The sequence below is a fragment of the Trichoplusia ni genome, unplaced genomic scaffold, assembly GCF_003590095.1.
Source record: "Trichoplusia ni isolate ovarian cell line Hi5 unplaced genomic scaffold, tn1 tig00004251, whole genome shotgun sequence".
NCBI lineage: Eukaryota > Metazoa > Arthropoda > Insecta > Lepidoptera > Noctuidae > Trichoplusia > Trichoplusia ni.
In genome coordinates, this window is record NW_020800548.1 from 21747 (window position 1) to 43266 (window position 21520).

General features: G+C 34.7%; 2 protein-coding genes and 1 long non-coding RNA gene across 3 annotated transcripts in view; 1 reads left to right on the top strand and 2 right to left on the bottom strand.

The window, feature by feature from the left end:
- LOC113508253 overlaps positions 1-8320 on the bottom strand; it is a 28701-nt gene extending 20381 nt beyond the window's left edge. The window contains exon 1 of the mRNA XM_026891208.1: positions 8124-8320. Within this exon, the coding sequence (XP_026747009.1) occupies positions 8124-8130 (7 nt within the window). The 5' untranslated portion in view covers positions 8131-8320. The remainder of the gene's footprint in view (positions 1-8123) is intronic.
- Positions 8321-14302: 5982 nt separating this feature from the next.
- LOC113508255 (sodium/potassium-transporting ATPase subunit beta-2-like) lies at positions 14303-15544 on the top strand. The gene is given in 3 exon segments (XM_026891209.1): positions 14303-14911; positions 14914-15145; positions 15520-15544. Coding segments are annotated over 3 exon segments (729 nt in total). The 5' UTR covers positions 14303-14439.
- Positions 15545-20388: 4844 nt separating this feature from the next.
- On the bottom strand, positions 20389-21476 carry LOC113508252. The gene is made up of 3 exons (XR_003402004.1): positions 21459-21476; positions 20989-21114; positions 20389-20601 (listed from the first exon to the last, which is right to left on the bottom strand). It is a non-coding gene; the product is annotated as an uncharacterized LOC113508252 (long non-coding RNA).
- Between the last annotated feature and the right edge of the window lie 44 nt (positions 21477-21520).

Below are 21520 nucleotides of genomic sequence, written 5' to 3' on the forward strand. Positions count from 1 at the left end.
AATAAAGAACGAGCAGGCGTTTATTTTTTGGAAGAAAGGCGAACAAAAACCGTTGGAATACTAGACAGAGTCACGACACTAAGGGTTTCGTACAAATTGGCTGACGCAATACGAATTAGGAAAAATATCGGGCTCTCGTCAAATTTATAACCGTTGTTAAACCGCGATTGCCATTTTAATTAAAGCCGAAACAGAAATATTTCATGTGTGAAAATGACAGCTGCAAAGCGAGTATGACGACTAGTTTCGCCATAGACGAATAATGCGCATTTTGTGAAAGGCTTAAATAGGTGTAGAAGGAACCTGGAAAATTAAGATTAAACCTAATTATATAGTTATTCGAATAAACACAAACGGTTTTGAATAAAATAATACCTTTCTTCTTATTTCAGCTGTTTTATTTCATTTAAATGCAAAAGTTTTTATTTGTAGCGAATAATAATTAACCTGTTACGTGGTATTCAATTCTTTATTTTTCTAATAAATAAAGTTGACTCCTATACCTAGCTATTATAAACCTTAAAATAACTGCAATAAATACTATTCTCATTTGATTGAGTGACAAAAGATTCATCAATTTGTTCATAACATTATCATCATTCGTTCATGCTCAGTTAAATTCAGTTCGCCTATTTATTTGCTACCTACATTTACGTAAATGTAACATCGTTGATGGACATATCGTTTCATCAAAAGGGAACCACATAAAAGCTTGTTCTGGTTTTGAAATCGTTATCTCACGTCATTCTGAAAATGTTGCGATTTGTTTTATTGCTCACTGTTCAGTTTAAAAAAGAACTTTGTTTTTTTCATGATAGCGTAAGGATCACAGTATCTAAATCGAGAGAGAGATTACTTTATTTATTGAATAAAATAATACATAAACTCGAAAGTCTATGGGTGTGGGTTTGGATATGAATAGGTAAGTCCCTTTACTCTGAAACGGCTGGGCCATTTTTGATAACAGATGGCGATGTTCAAGTGATGACGTAAAAAATGAATTTTGGCACTAAAAAGAGATTCAGCGAATTCAATTTCTGGGCAGATAGCCGCTTACGCACGGTGCGAGGGATCAACTAGCGTCTCAATGGAATGACGGTACTTTAATTTCATTCAATAGGAAAAGTTCTACTGGTATTTCTGACGCCCTAGATCAGCACAGATTTTTTAGAAATAACACACAACACATTTGTTGGCGAAACCTTGAATACAAGATTCTTTTAGTACAAGCATATTGGTTCATTGTCTACGCTCACTTATTTTAATAAACCAAACGCTGTTAAGACTTAAAAATAAAATAACAAATAGGTACAAGGCAATATTTATGTATGAAAAGATAGATTTTAACACGACTGTCGGACATTATAATCGGAGGACATTTACAACGGACCGCCCGTAACGCACCCATGATAAATGACTGTCTGTTTTTGCCAGAGGGACACCACAAATCATTAGCACGTGTATTTTCACTACTTTATCTTTTCGTTCGAGTTTAAAAAGAATATGTGACTTATTGTACTTACTTATTAGCCAATTCAGTTCTGGCAGTGAATTAATTGAATTATTTGATTTTACATTTTCCGGATTGAAAATTCAGTTGATTTTTCACACTTTGAAATAGAAAAATATAACCTTTTTTTAAGCTGCGTCTCCTTTTTGATTCAAAGACAGATTTGGTGACTAAAACTTGTAGAGAAAACTGTAAAGGTAATAAAAAAATCGTTTTATACCGATAAAATTTCATATACTGCATTCCCATGCGATGGACGCACCTCAAACATCGAATATGCATGAATAATCATTTTTAGTCACTGGCACGTCCATCACAGACTCTATTTACATTTTTGATCAAAACCGACGATTTTGCCTTTTTGGGTTCTGTACCCAAAGAGTAAAAACGGGACCCTACTACGAAGGTTCCGCTGTCTGTCCGTCAGTCTATCCGTCCGTTCATCACTAAACTGTAGAACCCTGATAGCTAGACAGATGATATTTTCATAGATGACACATTTTTTCTGCCGCTTCAAAAATAAATAAGTGCTATAAATAAAAATCGAGATAAAAACCCCAACTGATTTGTATCCTATTTGTGCTGAACCCTAACGCTCGCATTGCTGAATCGCGCTTGACTGGTTTTTTTTTTATAACAGGCTAGGATTGGATTTTGCCTATGTGGTGTATATTACTCTAAATATATACATGATATACGTGAGTCAAACGAAGAATTGCCTCCTTCACAATTAATTCCAACTCCGGAGATCGAAATATCAGGAGCTATTATTAACTATAGTTTAGTTCCTTAATGACATAGTTTCAAAGATTCCTGTCTCGGCTAAAATTAAATAACATTGCTGTACGGGTATCATCAATCTCTGACTTCATAATAATCTCCGAGGAACTTAATTGTAATTAATGTTAATATCAAAACGTGTCAAAACAAATGACTCTGTACGATTACGACAAAACGTTGGTTTGTGGTCATTGTCAAGATTCTGATTTCCTATTGCCGATATACTGAAAATAAGGATAGAGGCTAAACAGGCCGAGAGACGTTTTCTGGTCACTTCGGTTTCGATCTAGATTGGCATCAATGAATTAGGAACTGTTACTCTCCAAAAGGAGGCATGAGATACCCAGTTTTACTGGACTTTTTCCTTATTTAGTATCCTGATTGCGACATTGTACACAATTTCGTTTCTCACCCCGGCTTAGGCAGTAGCTAAAGGCACTAACAGGGAAATGCTGTGCAAGAAAATTATTACCTAATATGCGACTTTTTGCAACGGAATTGCGGTTTTCATGTCACACACTATCAGCTTAATATAAATCCATCCATTAAGATAATACTAATGCAACGCATTATGCATGTTATGATAAACTAGATCAGTCCTGTACCTACGTTTCAGTAGTACCTCAGTACACTTTGACAGCAGGTTTAAAAAATGTATAAATATTAATCAATTTAGCATTATAAACGTTACATCAGTTTACGAGTGCTTTTGTTACTTCTTCACGGTCAAATGAATAGATATATTCCATTTGTTTTTTAATCGAATTATCCTACTATTCTAGTACATATCACTTTTCGATCGTCATAGGTACTTTGGCACCCTAATTCGGCCACCCATCGCCTCTTTCTACATTTACAGTCAGTAGAGAATAAACAGCGTAACAAATTTCATATCTGAACACGCTATCTCATGTAAGTATTTGAAACTTATAAAAAAGATTTTTTTTAAAGATTCATACCAAACATGTTTGAGGTCGATACGTAACGTTATAAGATTGTAAAAAAATCAATAAAGAGGATTACCACCTATTTTAATGAAGTTTGTTAAGACCTCCGGGCTGACACTCCATCTTTATTCGTGTATCTGCTAAACCGCATAAAAATACCACAATAAATCCAGTTCTTGGCAAAACATATAAGTTTTGTTTTCTGAGTAATTGGTTTTATGTCCAAAATGTTAACATCAACAAACAATATTCCAGATAAAAACGTTTACAATCTATCCGTAGTAATTTATTGTTTCGCTAAATTTTCGCTTTGATGCTGTCATTCCGAGATTAGAAAGGAAATATAATTTATTGCCACCAATTTTATTTGAACGATGTAATTTTGAGAAAGTCTGGATGGATATAACACATACTTACATACGTATAAAATACTAGCTTTGCGGCAACTTCGCTCTCGAGAAACTTTGAGCCGTATTTTCGAATTATGTTATTTTGAACAAATTTTATAAATATGCTTTTATGATACGACTTATGACACGCGGCCAGTCAAAACCGGAAAACAGTTGCACATTATCATCGTAATGCCTATTACAAATCCATTACTTGCTAGTTTAATGGATGACCTTATAAAATGCTTATCATTTCATATTTTTAGATTTAACAGAAAGCGCTATTATACGACACCCTACGGGTGATATTTACTTAATGGCAATAGTTGTCAGTTTGAACTTAATCGCGTCAACGCGCCCTTTGTCATGCCTTCACACGCCTCTATAACGCTCATCACGCTAATCTGAAGATTTCCATTATCCACGAATGGCCTTATTTTGAAAAGCCAGCCTTCACAGTGAAAACAATACAAGAAACAGTTCACACAAAGTAGAACAACCGTTGACCTGACTTGGTTGAAGTAATTGAGACTAGCTAACAACAAGCAGAAACCTATTTACAAAAACAATTGAACTAGATTAGTTTAGAGAACTATGTAGTTACAAAGCTAATTACACAAAACTACAATCGGCAAACCTACAATCACACTAATATTATTGAGGCAAATATTTATGAAGCTTGATGTGATTATTTTATTAAAAAAAGATTCCTGCATTATTAAATTTAACCCTTATTTAATTTTCAAAAGGAGTTGTTAGTCTGGGCTCAGGACATGCATTCGTGGATTACACAAATGCTTGTACCACGCGGGGATCACGCCGCGCGTGCGTTTTGTTACAGTGTGTTTGTTACATTTAAAGGGAAGACTGATTATGATAATTGGCCACATTGGTCAGGTTTTTGTGCCAAAAACCCGTATCTCAGTGTGGGTAGGGAAGAAGCCATATGAGAATCACTACATTATTTCAACTCAGTAGGAAACAGAGATGATTAATGAATAAAGCGAACCAGACAAATTGTTTTGTACTATGAAAACATATTGGAAACATCAGCTTACATTAATCACATTCGTACTTAAACACATGACAACAAAAAGCATCCATTATATACATTCATGTGTTGAACGACAATCCTAGACTGGACTTATAACCAAGTAGTATAATAGGTTACCACGCCAAACCCAAAGTGCGCGACGTGTTGCGGGTTTCATCCCCAAATAGGACAAGCATTTGTGTGATCCATGAATGCATGTCTTGAATCTGGGTGTCTGGGACCTAAATGTTTGTAGAGCCTAAATTATTAAATATATATATATAGAGAATAAATTATTTAATATGAAAGTCGATAACAAAAAGAAACTGTCCATGAGTCATTAGTTTCAATGTTCATTCATTAGTTAAGTGCAAGCAAACAGATGCGCTCGTTAACGAACCATACGTTTGCTTTGTCCACTGTTTATCCAATGCATAACCTTTAACGATTTACGAGAAAATGTCTTAGAACGATGAGTATATCAAGATTCTACCAATGTAAAAAAGTATGTTATCTGCATGTTTTTTTTTTATATTATAAGAATCCGTTAAACAGCCAAGACTAAATTATAGTTCTCAGTAAGATGGACGCAATTGGTGACCAACCAAAAAGTTTTGCAAAGAGCTTAGCAGATGTGGAAACTCTCAGTAAACTTCATATCCCAGTCACGTGCTGACAGTATGATACATGATGAACTCTCACGAGTGATTATGATGGGTAAAGTTGGGTATAGAAAAGAGTTTGAAGAAAAAGCCATAATGTTATTATTCTGCAAGCTTATCAAAGTCAGGATTAAAACAGGAACCCCATTAATTCGCTCCCTATCCCTCTGCCACAAGGTTATCTCTAAAGATAGATAGAAAAAATAGTTTGAAAGTCAAGAATTTCACAGATGATGTTTTTCTATTGCTTCTATAAAAACAAAAAAATAAATCACACAAATAAGTCACAATTTGATAGGTGACAATTTTGTTTTGCAAATTAGATTTTTCCGTTAGTTCTTTGCAGGAAGCTTTGTTAAAATATGATCCAGGTCTTCTAAACATCCCTAAATAAATCATTGTTATAACTAGTTATTTGCAGATATCCCAAAGGTCTACAATATATTGAAGTCAAGTTAAATTTTGTTACTGCTACCAGTACCTACCGAGGGTCTACCGCCACGTCTTAAAGTAATATTTATTATGGTTGTGGAAGAGTGACAGCAAACACGGCGAAGAGCGGTATCTCTTTTCCACAGCTGAAAAATATTACCTCAGTAGGCCTCAGATCCAGGAGATTTAGTTTGCAGTGTCAAAAGCCAATCATAATCAATACCAACACGTATTTGGTACGTCGATTTTGCTATCAAGCTGTGGTATCGGTTTATTTTCGATTCTAGTCTTGATTTGATTGGTAGAGGTATTACCCAAATAGCAAACGCTACGATAGCAAAATCGTCGCGGTCTTTCCAACCATTTTGCGGTATCCCGGCCAAATGCCTTTTTTTAATTGCTTCCCGATACTGCATTGATTGCCGAGTTGTTGAGGTCATCACGCTAAAGCCTTTATGCGGGTTCGGTACCTCAGTTTATTAGGGTTCCGTAATCCAAGGGTTACAACAGAAACCTATAACTCTGACTTTTTTGTCTGTGCGTCTATCCGTCAGTCTGTCACTACTCTATTTCTCATGAACTATGATACCTGTAAGCTGGACAGATAAAAATTTCATACATCCCCATCTATGAAATTTTATGCTGCTGTAACAACAGCTACAGTACAGTAATAATATTTTTCCTTTACAAATAGATTGTTCAGTACCTATCCGCTTTCACCGAACCGATTTGCTTTTGATACCGAACAGAACTCTCAATGCCATTACATCGATAGACGTTTGTTTTCTAGTTTTCTGGGTTAATGTGGTCAGGCTAGTGTGGATGGGCTTTTAATTTATTAGGAGTCGACGTCAGGCTTCCTAGGGTTTGACGAGGGAAAATTTAATTAGAGCTAACTAAACTTTGAGCTTTCTTGAATAGTTCATTAAACTCTTACAACGCTTGAGTTTGAACAGAAATTATCTTGATGCACATTTTATTTATTACACTGCTTGTTCATTCTAATTCCAAAAAATATTAGTAGTAAGCTAAGCTATTGAGGAAGGCTATGGGATGAATATCATTACGCTTTGATTATTAGAAGCAGAGCAGTAATTGAATATGAGTTACAAATACAGAGAAGGCTTAATAGTGTAAGAGTGTAAACATCACTCTGCTACTAGCTCGATTATGAATAAATATTATATCTTTATTAATAGTACATAACATAGTTTTGAAAGTAAAGAGTTTAAACAAAAATGATATAACCGGGATTATTCAAGACAGAAGTCAGTTCGGGCAGTTTTACAAAAAAAGTTTTCTAAGCAAATTCAAGCAAAATAAAATTAAGAATGTTATGAAAAAGAATACGATTAATTAAAGGTACAATGTCAATCAATAAAGGAATGAGACTAGATGAAGTGGACAATTAAGTTTCTTAGACGCTAAATGGAAAAGTCTTGTTAAGCCGATGAGAAAAGTCAGTTAAGAGAGCCAAGTCAATAAGAAAGCTATTTCCCTTAATGTCGACACTTTGGAAACAATGCACAGAAATTCTGATGAAGTCCCATAATGATGGAGTTCATTATTTTAATGGTAATTATAATATTTACTAAAAGCTTCTTGAAGTTGTAATAATTGTTTGAAGCTAATATAATTGTAATATTTATAGTTAGTAATAGATATAATCCCCATGAATCATCATAGCCGCACATGACGGATTGGTAAAATGTAAGTCAGTATTTTGGAATTTCGATTACTTTTAGTAAAATAATAAATCATTTATTTGTTTGAATTAAATACTTAGTCGATAGTAGAAATAAAAAAATATTGGTCGAACTATCGGCAAAAATAAGCAAACTTCTTCTCGTAAAAGGCCGGAAGAGGCAGATCCAGCCATAATTAAAATATTCAAGTTAGCTTTAGGTTCAACGAAACAAGTAGGTCGGCACTTGTTTAGTAATTCAGAAGCCGTCATTCTTAGTTCTTCAGTCTAGGATTCCTCAGGGGATATATTGGTGTTGGCTACTAGAATAGCTTGTTAGCTGAATGCTGTATATTTCATGAAGTGATGGTCTATTGACTTCGATTCTTACAAGTCATGGTAACTCAATATGTAAAAGTACAGCTGGTTGAAATAGATGACTGTCAAAAATATCGCAGGGGTCGGGAGCTTTACGAGCTGAAGCACTTCCTGACTACGAGTTTCATTGAGTGTTTTATAAGGCAATCCAGTCATTTAAGTCTAGTCTGACCAACGTGCTCCCGAGATCTCGTGCAAGGCAATCAATCTTTATAACACTAGGCTACCAAAATTGAGGTTAAGACTAAAGTGTGTGAAAAACATAAATAAAAAAAAAAATAAACAATTAAATTCAATAACTTACTTACCAGGCATCGAATTAAAATTATATCCATAAAAACCACATCACTTTCTCAAAACACATGAAACTTTAAACACACAACATCTTAAAACTTCGTGACGAGAGCCGAGACAGCAGGAACGAAACACGTCCTCTCTCATTGCAATCCGAGGCGGTACTGAAAAGCTTACAGCTTCTGGTGTGTCAGGCCTTATATATACGATGCTAGAAATCTTATGAGTTACAGTACATTGCGGGTCGTAAGGCTATCGATTCTTGAGTTATTGACCATTGACAGCAATGTACTGATGCTTGCATGATATTCTCGCGCCGTCTGAAATCAGCTTTGAGCTTGTATTGCGTGTGTGACCGCTTTCATAATAGCGAGATGCCAATAATTGATATGGGGACTTGGTGTGGAGGAAATTATTGTTTCGGCGCGAATATGAGTGATGTTCTGTAATGTAGAGGAGGTGTGTAGGATATGAGTTTCAGGATATTAAGAGAGTAATATATTATCATTCATTTTAGTTTTGATTGCAAAAGAATAAGAAGGTACTGAAATATACGGACACGGAATTTAAATACATTATTATCGGGAAAAAAAGATCTACCACCACGACTTTAAGGAGGTTGCATGATTATGGTTGTAGAAGCTAGACAACGCTTTGCTCTGCGTAGAGTGACTTCTCTCTTATTCGCAATAATGCTACTTTAAGACGTGATGATAGTACCCCATTTTTTAACGGTTATTAGTTTTTATAAAGTTCTGCGGCAAATGTTTATGTATCAATATTAAAAACTATTCAAATATATTTAAGTACCAGAATTTCTATAATGTACTTAGTATATTATATTAGGTCCATTACATAACTAAATTAAGTGCTACTCACATTTAAGTGGAGAGCTTATTCAGACCTTTGAGTAAAAGTGTTATTTACAAGACAGCTCGTATTGCATCGTACAGACAACGAAGTGAAAAGGGGTCCCCTGTGTATTCGGGTGTAAACTGTCATGTTACAGAGAATATTTAGAAAAATATTTACTCTTTCCATGTTTGAGATTCTTACCCGTGTCGGTTCAAAGATGCAAAAGTCCTTCTAATGTAGTATGAGTTTTGAAGATCTAAATTATGAAATGAAGTTTGAGAATTTATACATCTCATGAGTGTGTTTTTATTTACACATAAGTACCATAAGTGCGCTTTTTAACCAACTTCAAAAAGGAGATTTATATGTCCGTTCCAATAGTTCGTTGACGCCAAATGTGAGAGCAGTGCCTCAGTAATAGTCCGCTTTGTCCCTCGTGTCATCATTGGCCTAGCCTTTTCCAACTATGTTGGGGTCGGCTACCAGTCCAACCGGTTTCAGCTAAGTACCAGTGTTTTACAAGGAGCGACTGCCTATCTGACCTCCTTAACCCAGTTGCCTGAGCAACACGATACCCCTTGGTTAGACTGGCTGTCAGACTTTTTTAAGCCTCTGACTACCTGTAACGACTGTCAAGGATGTAGGAATAACAGCCGGGACCCACAATTTAACGTGCCTTCCGAAACACGGAGGAACTCGTTATGACAAAGATGGTCACCCATCTACGGGCCAACCGCGTCAAGCATAGCTTAACCTGTGATCGAATCACATATGCGGTTATAGCTTAGCCACGAGCGCTTTGTCCCTCGTGTGTGTGCTAATATTAAATGAACTTCGTTTTTACTCAGAAAATAATTACTACATCAAAGTATCAATAGCAATTTTCTTCCGAACGAAATATGAGATAAGTTTCGAGACACTAAATTAAAGTTTCAAGAATAATTAATTTCGATTCTACTCGGTATCACATAATTAGTAGCAAGGGAACCACTTACTTAAAACTTAATTATGTAAGCGTATAACAGGAGTTATTTTTTTTGCCTATAAAGGTATTTTGAGCACATTTTAACTTATTTTTTCATATCGTTGGTTGTCATTTTTAATATGAATCTAGTCACAGACATTGTTTTTTGGCTGTATAAACCCAGAATCGATCTGTAAAGGGGAGAAATCAATATCACAGTTTTCGTGTTTTGAAAATCAACTCTCTCTCGAGCCATATTGGAAGGAAGTAAAACGTTCAAACGACGTTGCGCAAATAAAAGGTCGATCTACCTGTCAATGCAGTCTTTTGAAAATCAGTGCAGCCTTTTAAAATATCAACTGAAATGATGAGGATGACCTGTTATTGACACACGCAAGTTTATATCTTTTAGAAGCTTTACATTCCAAAACGACTAACTGAATGAATTTTAAATTCATTTTTCATTTTGAGCAGAAATTTACAATAGAATTCGCTGTTGAGCAACTGCAAGCGCACAAACATTATACTTCTGCTATATAAATAGGAAATAATCGCTTAAACTGTATGTTTGCTCATTTAGTAGCTACCAAATGGTGCACTGTGCAGGATATAAATAGCTGCATTCGCGAGGAACTATTTGATTTGGGATTGTTGAGTAAACTTGACTTGAGTACGTTAATGTTTGGAGAGCGTTTATGGGTCAGTTAGAGCTGATCAAAGGATGTTGATCGAAAACTTTTTTTAATGGATTGCAGGTAGGAAATGAATGGACACCCTTGGCCACAGTTTTTCAAATGATTTGAAGGCAATCAAGGAAAAATCATATCATGTCACCATTAAAAAATAGCATTTCGAAATAAGTAACTTCAGCCTTGGCCGCGCGGGGTTATGGTCACAAACATTGAAGTCACATGCACGAAGACACCCATTTAACTACCATGTAACTCTACATATTTCAGCCATAAATTACCTTGCTAATTTTTCGTCTAAGATACTAGGTACCTTAATTAATCGAATATGAATTTTATTATACGTTATCTAGGCGATCACAATTTCACGAACACAGTTAAATATACTACCTCAATCGAATATAAATTTTATGCACCGTCTAAACGATCACTATTTTATTCAAAACATTTTAATAATTCAAATATCTTAAAAGCAAATCACAAAAGCATATATTCATAGATCAAACAATCTCAGTACACCCATTATTTCGTCAGAGTTCACTTTAAATATAGTTGAAAACTTTCCATTGTACTTCACTACATTGTTCTACAAGAATTCTCAAACTCTCCTTTTAAATAAGTTCCTTACATAATTCAATTTTTATCTTAAGATGATATGAACAAAGATTATTTGGAGAATTAAGTTTAGAAGAAATATTTTAAAAGTTTTTGAATAATGTTTTTTTTTTAGTAAGGAATGGGTTATATTTGATGGACACTGGTAGCAGTGTAAGGAGTGGAAAATGCGTAACATATTTGACATTCCTAACAAAATGGACTTATAAACAATTGAAACAAAAGTTTTATCATTTTTTTAGTTTCCACTTGTGAAAACGCGACGATAAATAGCAAGCTAAACTATCAGTGTTTTATATATAAATTTATTTAATGCAAAGGTGTAATTCTGGCGCAGAGGGGCCTAAGGGTTCCCCATTTTGCCCTGGCCGCCGTTGAGGTTATTTTAATCTGACAATTTAAAGCCAAAATGATATCGCACGTAGATACCTGTCAAGGAAAAATCAATCAACCTCACCTTTTCCGAGATAAGTTTTCAGAGCATTTCAAATTTTCTTTAGACGTGGTTTAAATAAAAAGGGTCTTAAACTGGTATAATTACTTACTTATGGCCAATAATTACAACAGCATGCCTTAACACTCCCCAAGAAATGAAATCCATCAACTCAAAAATTTATTCTTTCGAATTAGAATCGTTTGACTTGGGCAAGTTTTATTTGCTTAATCGACTCGGGGGCGCTAACAAATACCATAAAACACAACATAAGTATAAAGAGAACTTCGATCCGTCATATTTGTACAACTCTAGCTTAAGTAACTTCCTGATAACCGGGTTTATACAAAGAGTGACCCGAAAGCCGGGTACAACCGTTGACATCCGGCCTCCCAATATCCGGGTTCAGTTTATTTTGCTGGCCGTATACGATGTTGTGTTAATTTTTAGTTGTGTTTTCAATATTGTATGAAGTCTACTTTCGGTACCAAATGAAACTTCTTCTATAAAGACAAACCTTTTTTTTTATTGAGATTTTGTATCACACTATACATATATAAAATGCGTGTGTGTGTGTGTATGCTTGTGACCTTTTCACTTTGAAACAAACTGCTTGATCGTTGTAGATGAAATTTGGTATCGATGTAGCTCACATATTGGATTAGTGACTGAGTGCGTTAATAAAGGTTTATTGATTTTGCAGCTATAATCGTCATCCAAGTGGGCGGACCTGCTATCAACAGCTAGTTAGACAACGGCCAAAATCATTAGGCCTATCTATAAAAAAACAACGTTTCTATTGCTACAACATTTTTAGGAAGGTTTTTAAAAAACTTAAGCTGCACTATTCTTTGTATGAGCATGCATTATTCACTCTCACTAAGCGCTTTTCAGAGAAGACAGACTAAATTGCGTCAAATTAAAAATTCTCGTTCCTCGCTTTAAATTTTTAAACTCCTTGTTATGGAGTCTTTTTTACTCCCAAGCACGTTTGGACCTACTCGTCTCAACTTTTTTTTGGACTTACATATCCGTAGAGCTTACGCGAACCTGTTTAAACAATTTTGGTTCGGTTATATTATGCTAGGATTGCCTAATTTACTAAAAGTTTAAAAAATAAATATCAATTTTGTCTTCCAGTTAGATTATTAAGTAGTAGTTCGGTTATAGTGGCATCAGAAAAACATCATCTGTAAAAACCACTCTCTAACATTCACGGTTCATGACATACATTATGGTGTCAGACGGACAAACAGACGGTCACACAGCCAGACAGACAGATAGCCTTAACAGGATTTAAGCTCTTTGGGGCCAGAACAACGTAGTGGTCATTTCTATTGGTCAGGAGAAAATTCAGCTTCCCAGAGTAATTTCAAAGGATTGTCGTTTGCTGATCTGTCCCTGAGATTGGATCGGTCAAGGCGTTAGTTCCCGATCTCCTAATGTATCATTTCCCTGGAGACAGTTTGAGAGCATTTCATGTGTCTGCGTTTCTGTAATCTAACCATTGTCCATTTTATTGTAGCTTTCAACGGTTTGTTTGGGGTCAGAATCTTGTTTCATTCTTGTTCTGTGTAAGTTTGGATGTACTTCGGTATATATGATTGGAATTTTTTTATTTTGATTCAAAGACAGCTTTTAAGGGAAAGAAAATTTTATAACCGTTCAGATTGAAAGTGGACATTTATTAAGGTCAACAATACGTCTGAAATACACTTTTCCTTAAAACATTTCTTAATTGGTTGACACTGTCTTAAGATACATATGCATTTTAACATAACTATCCTATTGATGTCATATTTGTACCTTCTAGCGTGGACTCAAAGCTTGCATGCAGGTGTGTCAGGTATTCATAAACAATGGTAATATTGACACAACTGAACTCGCCTAGGTAAAGCCAACAAGACTTAGTAAGTACCTGTGTATGCTTAACTAGATAAACAGCTTAGACTTACTACATAAGCAGGACTTGAATGTTAAATAAATATTGATCTTTGTGAGTGATATTGATCCAGATATTTACGTATGCAAGGTATTAATTTTTGCATCCTCTACTGTATACTTATTAGAATCTCCGGTTTTTCATAGATATACAAGAAATCCGGTCAATTGTGAGTCGGACTCGTTTCGCTGAGGGTGCAATACGACCTTACGGACAATTGTTTAGCCTAGATGTTCGTTGCGTGTAGCAAAGTTTTCGTTAAGTTATAAAACCGTATCATTTGATATTGATCCTCAATTTTTCCCACGCTATCTCCAATAACATGAAGGATTTGTCATATCTTCCAGACGGGTTTAGTTTAGTCTTACAACACCATATCAGTTCAATGGAATAATTTATCAGCCAAATATCCAACGAAATTTATTATGACTATTTTTGAACCCAAAAATATAATATCCAAACTCTTTTATAACAACCAAACAGTTATATCATAACCTCACTGAATAAACTTTTGATTTACATTCTCTTTGACAACAACATCCAGTATTGTCTTGACAACTGTCAACCCATTAGTGAAGTCAAGTAATGCTCTATGTTAACTGCTAGTGATAATGTCGAAAAAAGAAAATGAACCGAAGTCATTTGCTTTGTCTCAAAAAGCAGCAAATGCACAACCTAAACCGGCGACCAAAATACCGCCGCTACCACCTTCTATACCGACCACATCAAGAGGAGCGGGAAGTGTCGATGGCATTACAGTAAAAAGAAGTTTAAAGATCACTTCTACGACGAGGAAACGAAACAGTGCTGTGGAAGAACCGGCGGAGGTTGGATGAGCCTTTTTGCCTACGTAATCATGTATCTGTTGTTCCTCAGCACCTACACAATGATATTTCTCTACGGATCATTGTACTCCCTCAGATTTTTAGTTGACTACAAGGTCGACAAAGTTGAATTGCTGACTTACCCGAAACACGGAATAGGACTTACAGCAGCGCCGACTTCAGAGTCCAATTACCCGCTAATCTGGTATAAGAATGGAGAGAAAGAGGATTATGGGAAGTACGTGCAAGCACTCGACAAACTGCTCTCTAGCAATAGAAGAAAACGAGAAGTAGGTAAATTAGGGCCTTGTGGCCAATCTCCTTACGGTTATGGGGAAAAACCGTGTGTTATTGTAAGAATTAATAGACAATTAAAATGGTCCGGGCAGCCTTTGCTTCCCAATTCAACGGTTGCCAAATCTGCGCCGGCTGAAGTGATACAATGGATGAAAACTGATAAAAGAAAACTTTGGTTGGAGTGCAGGGGTACCATGCTTACGATAAAGAGCATATTGGTAAGATACGGTACTTCCCGGATCCGCCTGGCTTTGATCCGGATGTTTTCCCCCTCGATCGCACGAAGAAGTCTCCTCTAGTAGCGATACAAATATCTGATTTCTCCATGGGCATCTCGTTGGCTGTAAAATGTAACTTGTGGTATGAAGCTGGTCCATCGACCGTTGAATTCGTACTTTACGTTGCGCCCCAAGAAAAGTTAGGAACAATACACAAGTTAATGTTAATGTATAAATACTATTATTAAAGCTTTAATATAAATGTAATTTTTTAAGAGTGTTTGTTTATTTTAAAATATTGTAGGTGGGTCAGTATGATTAAACAAAACATGTTTTATAGGATCCTAGAGCATCATGACTTTATTTCTTTCAGTAATTTATTTTTCTTCCTTCAACAGATTCTCAATAAAGTATTCAATTTAACACATAAACGATTTTTTTCTAAAATCCTTTGCAAATATAAATCAACAAGTCAAACACTTGAACTCGAAAGAAATGTTTACAAGACGTTCGATATTAAAATCGCGAATTCGTGATCATTGCTAAATATTTATTTCTTCTTTTCTTATTTAGGCGAAGTACTTGTCGAGATAAGTGAAAGCATCACTTTAGAATAAGTAACTAAGATAATTATTCCAATATGTTTATGACAAGGTCAGGCGAAAAATAAAATTGAGGAAGGGGTCACCCATATTTTTTGTCACCCATCCAATTTGTTTTTCTTGACCATTTTTATTCACAGAAAAGCATCACGACTCTTTGGATTAAACTTAATCAATTTATTACCAACTGTCTTCTGAAATTCGATTTCATTTCACAAATGTTTCAGACTCCACTGTTCGTAGCTAATAAGATTACTATACCTAGGAAATAAAATAAAATTGCATGTGGATGTCGACAAAGCGTATTTACGCAGCGGGACGAAACTTTTTCTAATAAAATATGAACGGAAAAGATGTTACGAACAAAGATTAGGGAATGTGTAGACTAGTCATAAAGACATAAGTCCAATGAAGCCAGAAATTGTGCAGCAAATAAGAATAAATGCTCGGCGTTAGGTTGTTAGGTATCTCTGCGAGGTCTTTGTTATAACTCTGGACGAAAGCTTAATTATTTCCTCAGATTGTATACATACAAAATCAAAATCATTTTTTTTATTTCAAGTAGGCCGTTTAACAGGCTCTTTTAAAACGTTACAGTAATGGCTCTAGTTGCGCGGTTCCAAAGTTTCATTTATATGGAGAAGAACCGGTGAAAAACTACATAAAATACGAGGGACAAGTAGCTAGTTCTATCCTAAAATAATATTTGCTAGAGTGACGCAAGAAGGATAGAACTATTTATAAAAACTGCCTTTATTAACACGGCTCATGTGACAGTGGACAGCCTATGACCAGATGGCCCGACGGAGAAGTTCATAGTAACAGGGTCACGTTTTCTATAGAACACCGTTTTGTCTGATACCTTTTGGCCGCTCTATATTTTTTCTGGTCTGTGTACGAATAAGGGAATGTCGGTGGCTCCGTTCATTTAATTTCGTTCGCAGTGGGGTGCGCTATTCAATTACTTGCATTGTCCTGTTATCACAAACGTCTAAACGTCTTATTTGTGTGACCTTAAAGTAATGATAACATTGACATATTCATTGAATTAAATTGTTTGTTTTCTCAGTTAATGTTATATTTTCTGAGAAACTTTTGGTGGGGAAAGTATTACGGAATGCCATGACAGCACAATACACGATATAGAGCGAATCCTACCTACAATAATATTACCTACTTTACACAGATTTTTTTACTGTTTTCTTAAAACAACTTTGACAACTGATGTTAGATTCCAACTTGTAGATTAGGCAGTAGAAGAAAGCAGTAAATATTTGGCGAGAAGGCCAATATTTAGTTCGCAAGTTGCTATTAATATTTTTAACCCCCGGCGCAAAAAGGGGATGTTACAAGTTTGAATTATATTTGTTCTGTGGCATCATAGTTCCCATTAACTAATAGTTTTTACTACCTAATTAAAAAGATCTGAAAACTGAAAACATTTAACAATCGCTTGTGTGAGACGGGGAGGTAAATAAAAACAGTGTAATATTTACGCAATAATTTATTATAATATTCTAATAATTCAATGATTACTTATTTATTTCACACTATTTTTTAAGTAGTGAAGACAAAACCATTCCTTCGTCCTTCCTTTAAATTAAAACATTAATTTCACTTAGATGGCGATGTTTAAGATTTTTTTTCATAATCTCAATTATATTCTATAAAATATAAAAAACAATTTATTTACAGTGTTTTTATTTGAAGTTTAACTCGCATTTAAACTTAATAAAGCTTTAAATATTTAATGATTTATTTTACGATTGGACCATTTATATTAAAACCAGATTACAAACGTAAAGTATAACAAACATTATTTTGATTATTATTTTATTTTATTAACAAACTTAAATAATACTGGCTTTATATTTTAATTTTAAACAATTGCATATCTTTTTTCTTTTTAAATAACAATGGAAACTATATAATGCCAGTCAATAAATACCTTAAATTTTTATTTTACGAGACCAACCGTAAAATAATTTAACATTTTTGTTCAAATACTGTAATCTAATATTTATATTTATATTTAGTATTGGCACTAGCTATTTTCTATCACAATGGACCTTGCAGAAGTGTAAATATTAATTTGTAGTTAATGCTCGTTATAATTGAGCGTCTACTAAGTCAGATGGCACTAACAAGCAACTTAATAACCCCACTAGTCAAGTGTCACTTCTACAGTCGTTAGCGCATGAAAAAACATAAAACTCAAATGTATGGAAATGACATTTCGATTCAATGAGTCGGACCTTGACCTGTCATCTCCATTAGATTTTTTTATCACGCGAACGATTGTAGGATTGTCATTTGGCTAGTGGAGCAGAAATATAGTCTCAAAATTTTGCCGCTGTAAAATCGGTGAGACGAAAAGAAAATAGCTTAAAATTTTAATTAGCTCTATGATAAGGGTAATTTTTAAACTTCATAATAATATAACCTTATTGCAGACTTCTCACAATGATGACCGATAAATCTACATATAAATAGTTTCTATAAGACACCGAATGATGTTCACTTACTGTAATAAAGTTATCATTATTCAAGAAATTATATAACTTGGGCTACTGATTTTAATTCATTAAATATTAGGTAATAAAACAAGCTATTTGGAAGAAAATACAGTATTTAGTACCATCGAAGTAAAATATTATGTAATGTAACAATTGACATAGCGAGCAACCTCCGTTGACAACTGACATTTCTGTTAACGACAAGGTTAAAATTTTAATGACATTTATATCCGATGTTCACTTGAATTACGATTGTTGAGATTTGGATCACTGAGTCAAAAGTCACCTTTAAGTGTCATGCTGCCTTTGCTACTGTCAAGTGGAATGAAAGACTTTTAAATATGTCGTTTACAAAAGTATCGTTTGTGAATGAAGTTGTCAGACTTCTCTCCTCGACATTTGAGACACTTAATAAATGTTAAAAGTTTGTATATTTAAGATCAGTTGTCTACGGAGATTGTTCTATATTATAAAAGAAGCTGTAACTGTTATTAGTAATGACATATTCAGCTATACAATTCCCGTTTAGTTCAGCAATATTCATTGTAGGCTTTATCAAAAATAGAAGGATTAGAGAGTAAATATATATCACAAAATATATTCATTGTTACAACGACATCCCTTTGTTTTCAATACCAAAGTAAAAAACGTCGTGATTAAAAATAATAAAAATGTGATGTTAAGAATGAAAAAAATCAGGTGCAACGTGAATGGCATTGAAAACAAAAGTCAACAATAGGCCTGACAGCTCAAACTGGACCACAGAAGAAGAGGTATTCAATTGAACTTACAGATAGAAATACAAGAAAAAAAGTCATGAGTAACATGCACCCTACTATTGCTAGCGTGCTTAAACATCAGAAAGAAATGAACAAGTGGAAAGTATTAAAGCGATGCAAAGAAACAAGCGTACGTAGAAACATTTTCTTATGTCCAGCGATATAGCTCCGAAACACTTAAATTCAGTCGAAAAATCCTAGTAAATACGTACAATGATGTATATTACAGCAATGCTCATACAATAACAGCTAATGACACATTTATTATACATATGTAATAAAATATGTTTATCCAACAATAACCAGATAGACTCTGTAAACAGCAAACAATGAAAATATTAGGGTTGGTACTGACTGGCGTTAACGCGTTGTGTAACATGTTGCAATATGACTGCTTAGAGAGTCAAAGTGAACAGATCTCGTTTTGTGACGTCACAATAAGCTCTACAACACCGGTCAGTACCAACCTTTAAAGAGTAAATAGTAGATTAAGCTTCTTATTGAAGATAGTGACTTCGAATATAGGTTTCATGGAGATGAATCTGAAAGTTTTTTGTACAAGATTTCTTTACTATTTAAAACCGTCAAAACGACGATTCTAAAACAACTACGTATCATCAATTATATGACAATCAAGACAATTTCAAAGTTGTATTTAAACATACGGAAATCTTTATAAATGATTTTATTCTAACTCTAGAGTCACCTAATACAAAAATGAATACATCTATAAATAATATTATTACTCTTAATAATGGACGAACACATATACCATTCGAGCGAATGCAGTCTACTTAGACGATCATAATTAAGTCATTGCTTTCGTGTGAACTTATCTTATAAATCGACGTAAATGCAACTTCTAAAACGCATTAAGTGCACTTCCACACTCGGGTCTTAACAATATCGTTCAAGAACAAACGCACCGTGCAGTTGGACATACATTCTGGACAATAATCGCAGAAAATTCGTTATGTAAGGCAGTGCACGAAATGAGTGTTGATAAAAATGAAATCTTAGAACTACACACGCAAACCAGGTATTTGGGGAACGCAAACTGTAATTTCCTAATTAATATGAAGTAACGGTAACATATCCGACGATTGTTCTGAGATCACACACATCTGCTTTCCATTTAAAACGATAAATCACATTTAGTAGGCTTCACTAAACTTATCGCAACCACTTAAGTATACAAAAGTCACTTGTTCTTCGCTTTCACTGTCCCGACTTCAAGTCTTAAAGCATACCTCCGTAATACTAACACTAACTAGGATTTGGCTATTTAGGATCACCTCAGACCAAGACTCAAGTATGTAGGCCACAAAAACAGGTACAATATGAAAATCGTCGCGATGCTATCTCACTCGTTTCTGGATACTTTCCTCATCAAAGAAGATTTCTATAATCCTGTCCCGTTGCCATTGATTTTATTTACATTAAATTTTACAAGAACTGCGGAAATCTTCTTTGGTTTTTATATAATAATAGATCTATGTTTTAAAATGTCGAAAATTTGGTAAGCGTCAGAATTTAATTCTGTAGTTTTTTTTCTAATTAAACGTCTTGAGGCCTCAAAGTGCCCTAAAAATTATACACCCGTGCCAAAATCAGGTTGAACTCTTCGTATACCCCAAGTAGCCAAAATAGTCCTCATATATACAGGCACGTTAGGATCGACATTCCTAATACTATGTAGAAGTTTGGTGATCTCAGAAATCCTTTGTTCCATTCGCAATCCAAATCCCGCGTCAGGACCTGTAAAGAAATGAAGTGTGTTAGCCCTATTTATCATCCATACATAAAGGTATTTATGTAAAAATGTCATACGTTGCTAGTGACGTCCTACAACCCCGCCTTTTCACTTAAGGAATAGGAGTAGCTGAAAATCAGTGCCGTGACGGGACAATTACAGCACTTCCCTTTGTTACTTTTTAATAGATTTTGATTTTTTTGTAATAACAAATTTTTGTAACAATAAATACTGCTTTTATTCATCTTATTTATCAAGGTCGAAGAGTTTTGAGGTCCTCTTTAAACATTATTCGGTAATGCAAAAAAGAAATTACACTACGCAAAATTTCTACGCAATCCTCTTTTAAAAACCGGTAGTACAGTACTACAGAGTCAGTTCAATATACTTACGTCAGCAAAAGTTCTGTTATCATAAGTGGGCAGGTTGCAAATCTAACGTCATCGCGCGTTGATATACATTTCGATGTGCTGTCGCACAGATACTGTCGTCTCTTTCGGTCCCATGCTTTTATCCACCTGAGAAAATATACAAGAATAAGAAAACGCCAATATCTTTAAAGTAACTAAACCGAAGATGACGAAGAGGTCGCGTATGGGTGGTGGTGATAAAAATGAAAAGTTGTAGAACGTACCAAATGTGTCTAAATCTAAAACAATTTTAATAAATCTGAAAACAATGTCCGGTGTCGGAAATAATAAGTACTGTGAATTAATTGCAATGTTCTTTAAAACTATCAAACGTCAGTCGCGATATTTTTAAAATCATGCCGCGAAAAATGGCATTTTTAGCCGTCAATAACAATTCCCACACAGTAGTCAGAAATATTTCTGAACAATTCCTTATACAAAATCGTCCTTACCCAATTCCACAGTCACAAGCTCAAGGGATTCCCAGCTACAAGTATGTCCTGTAAGAACACAG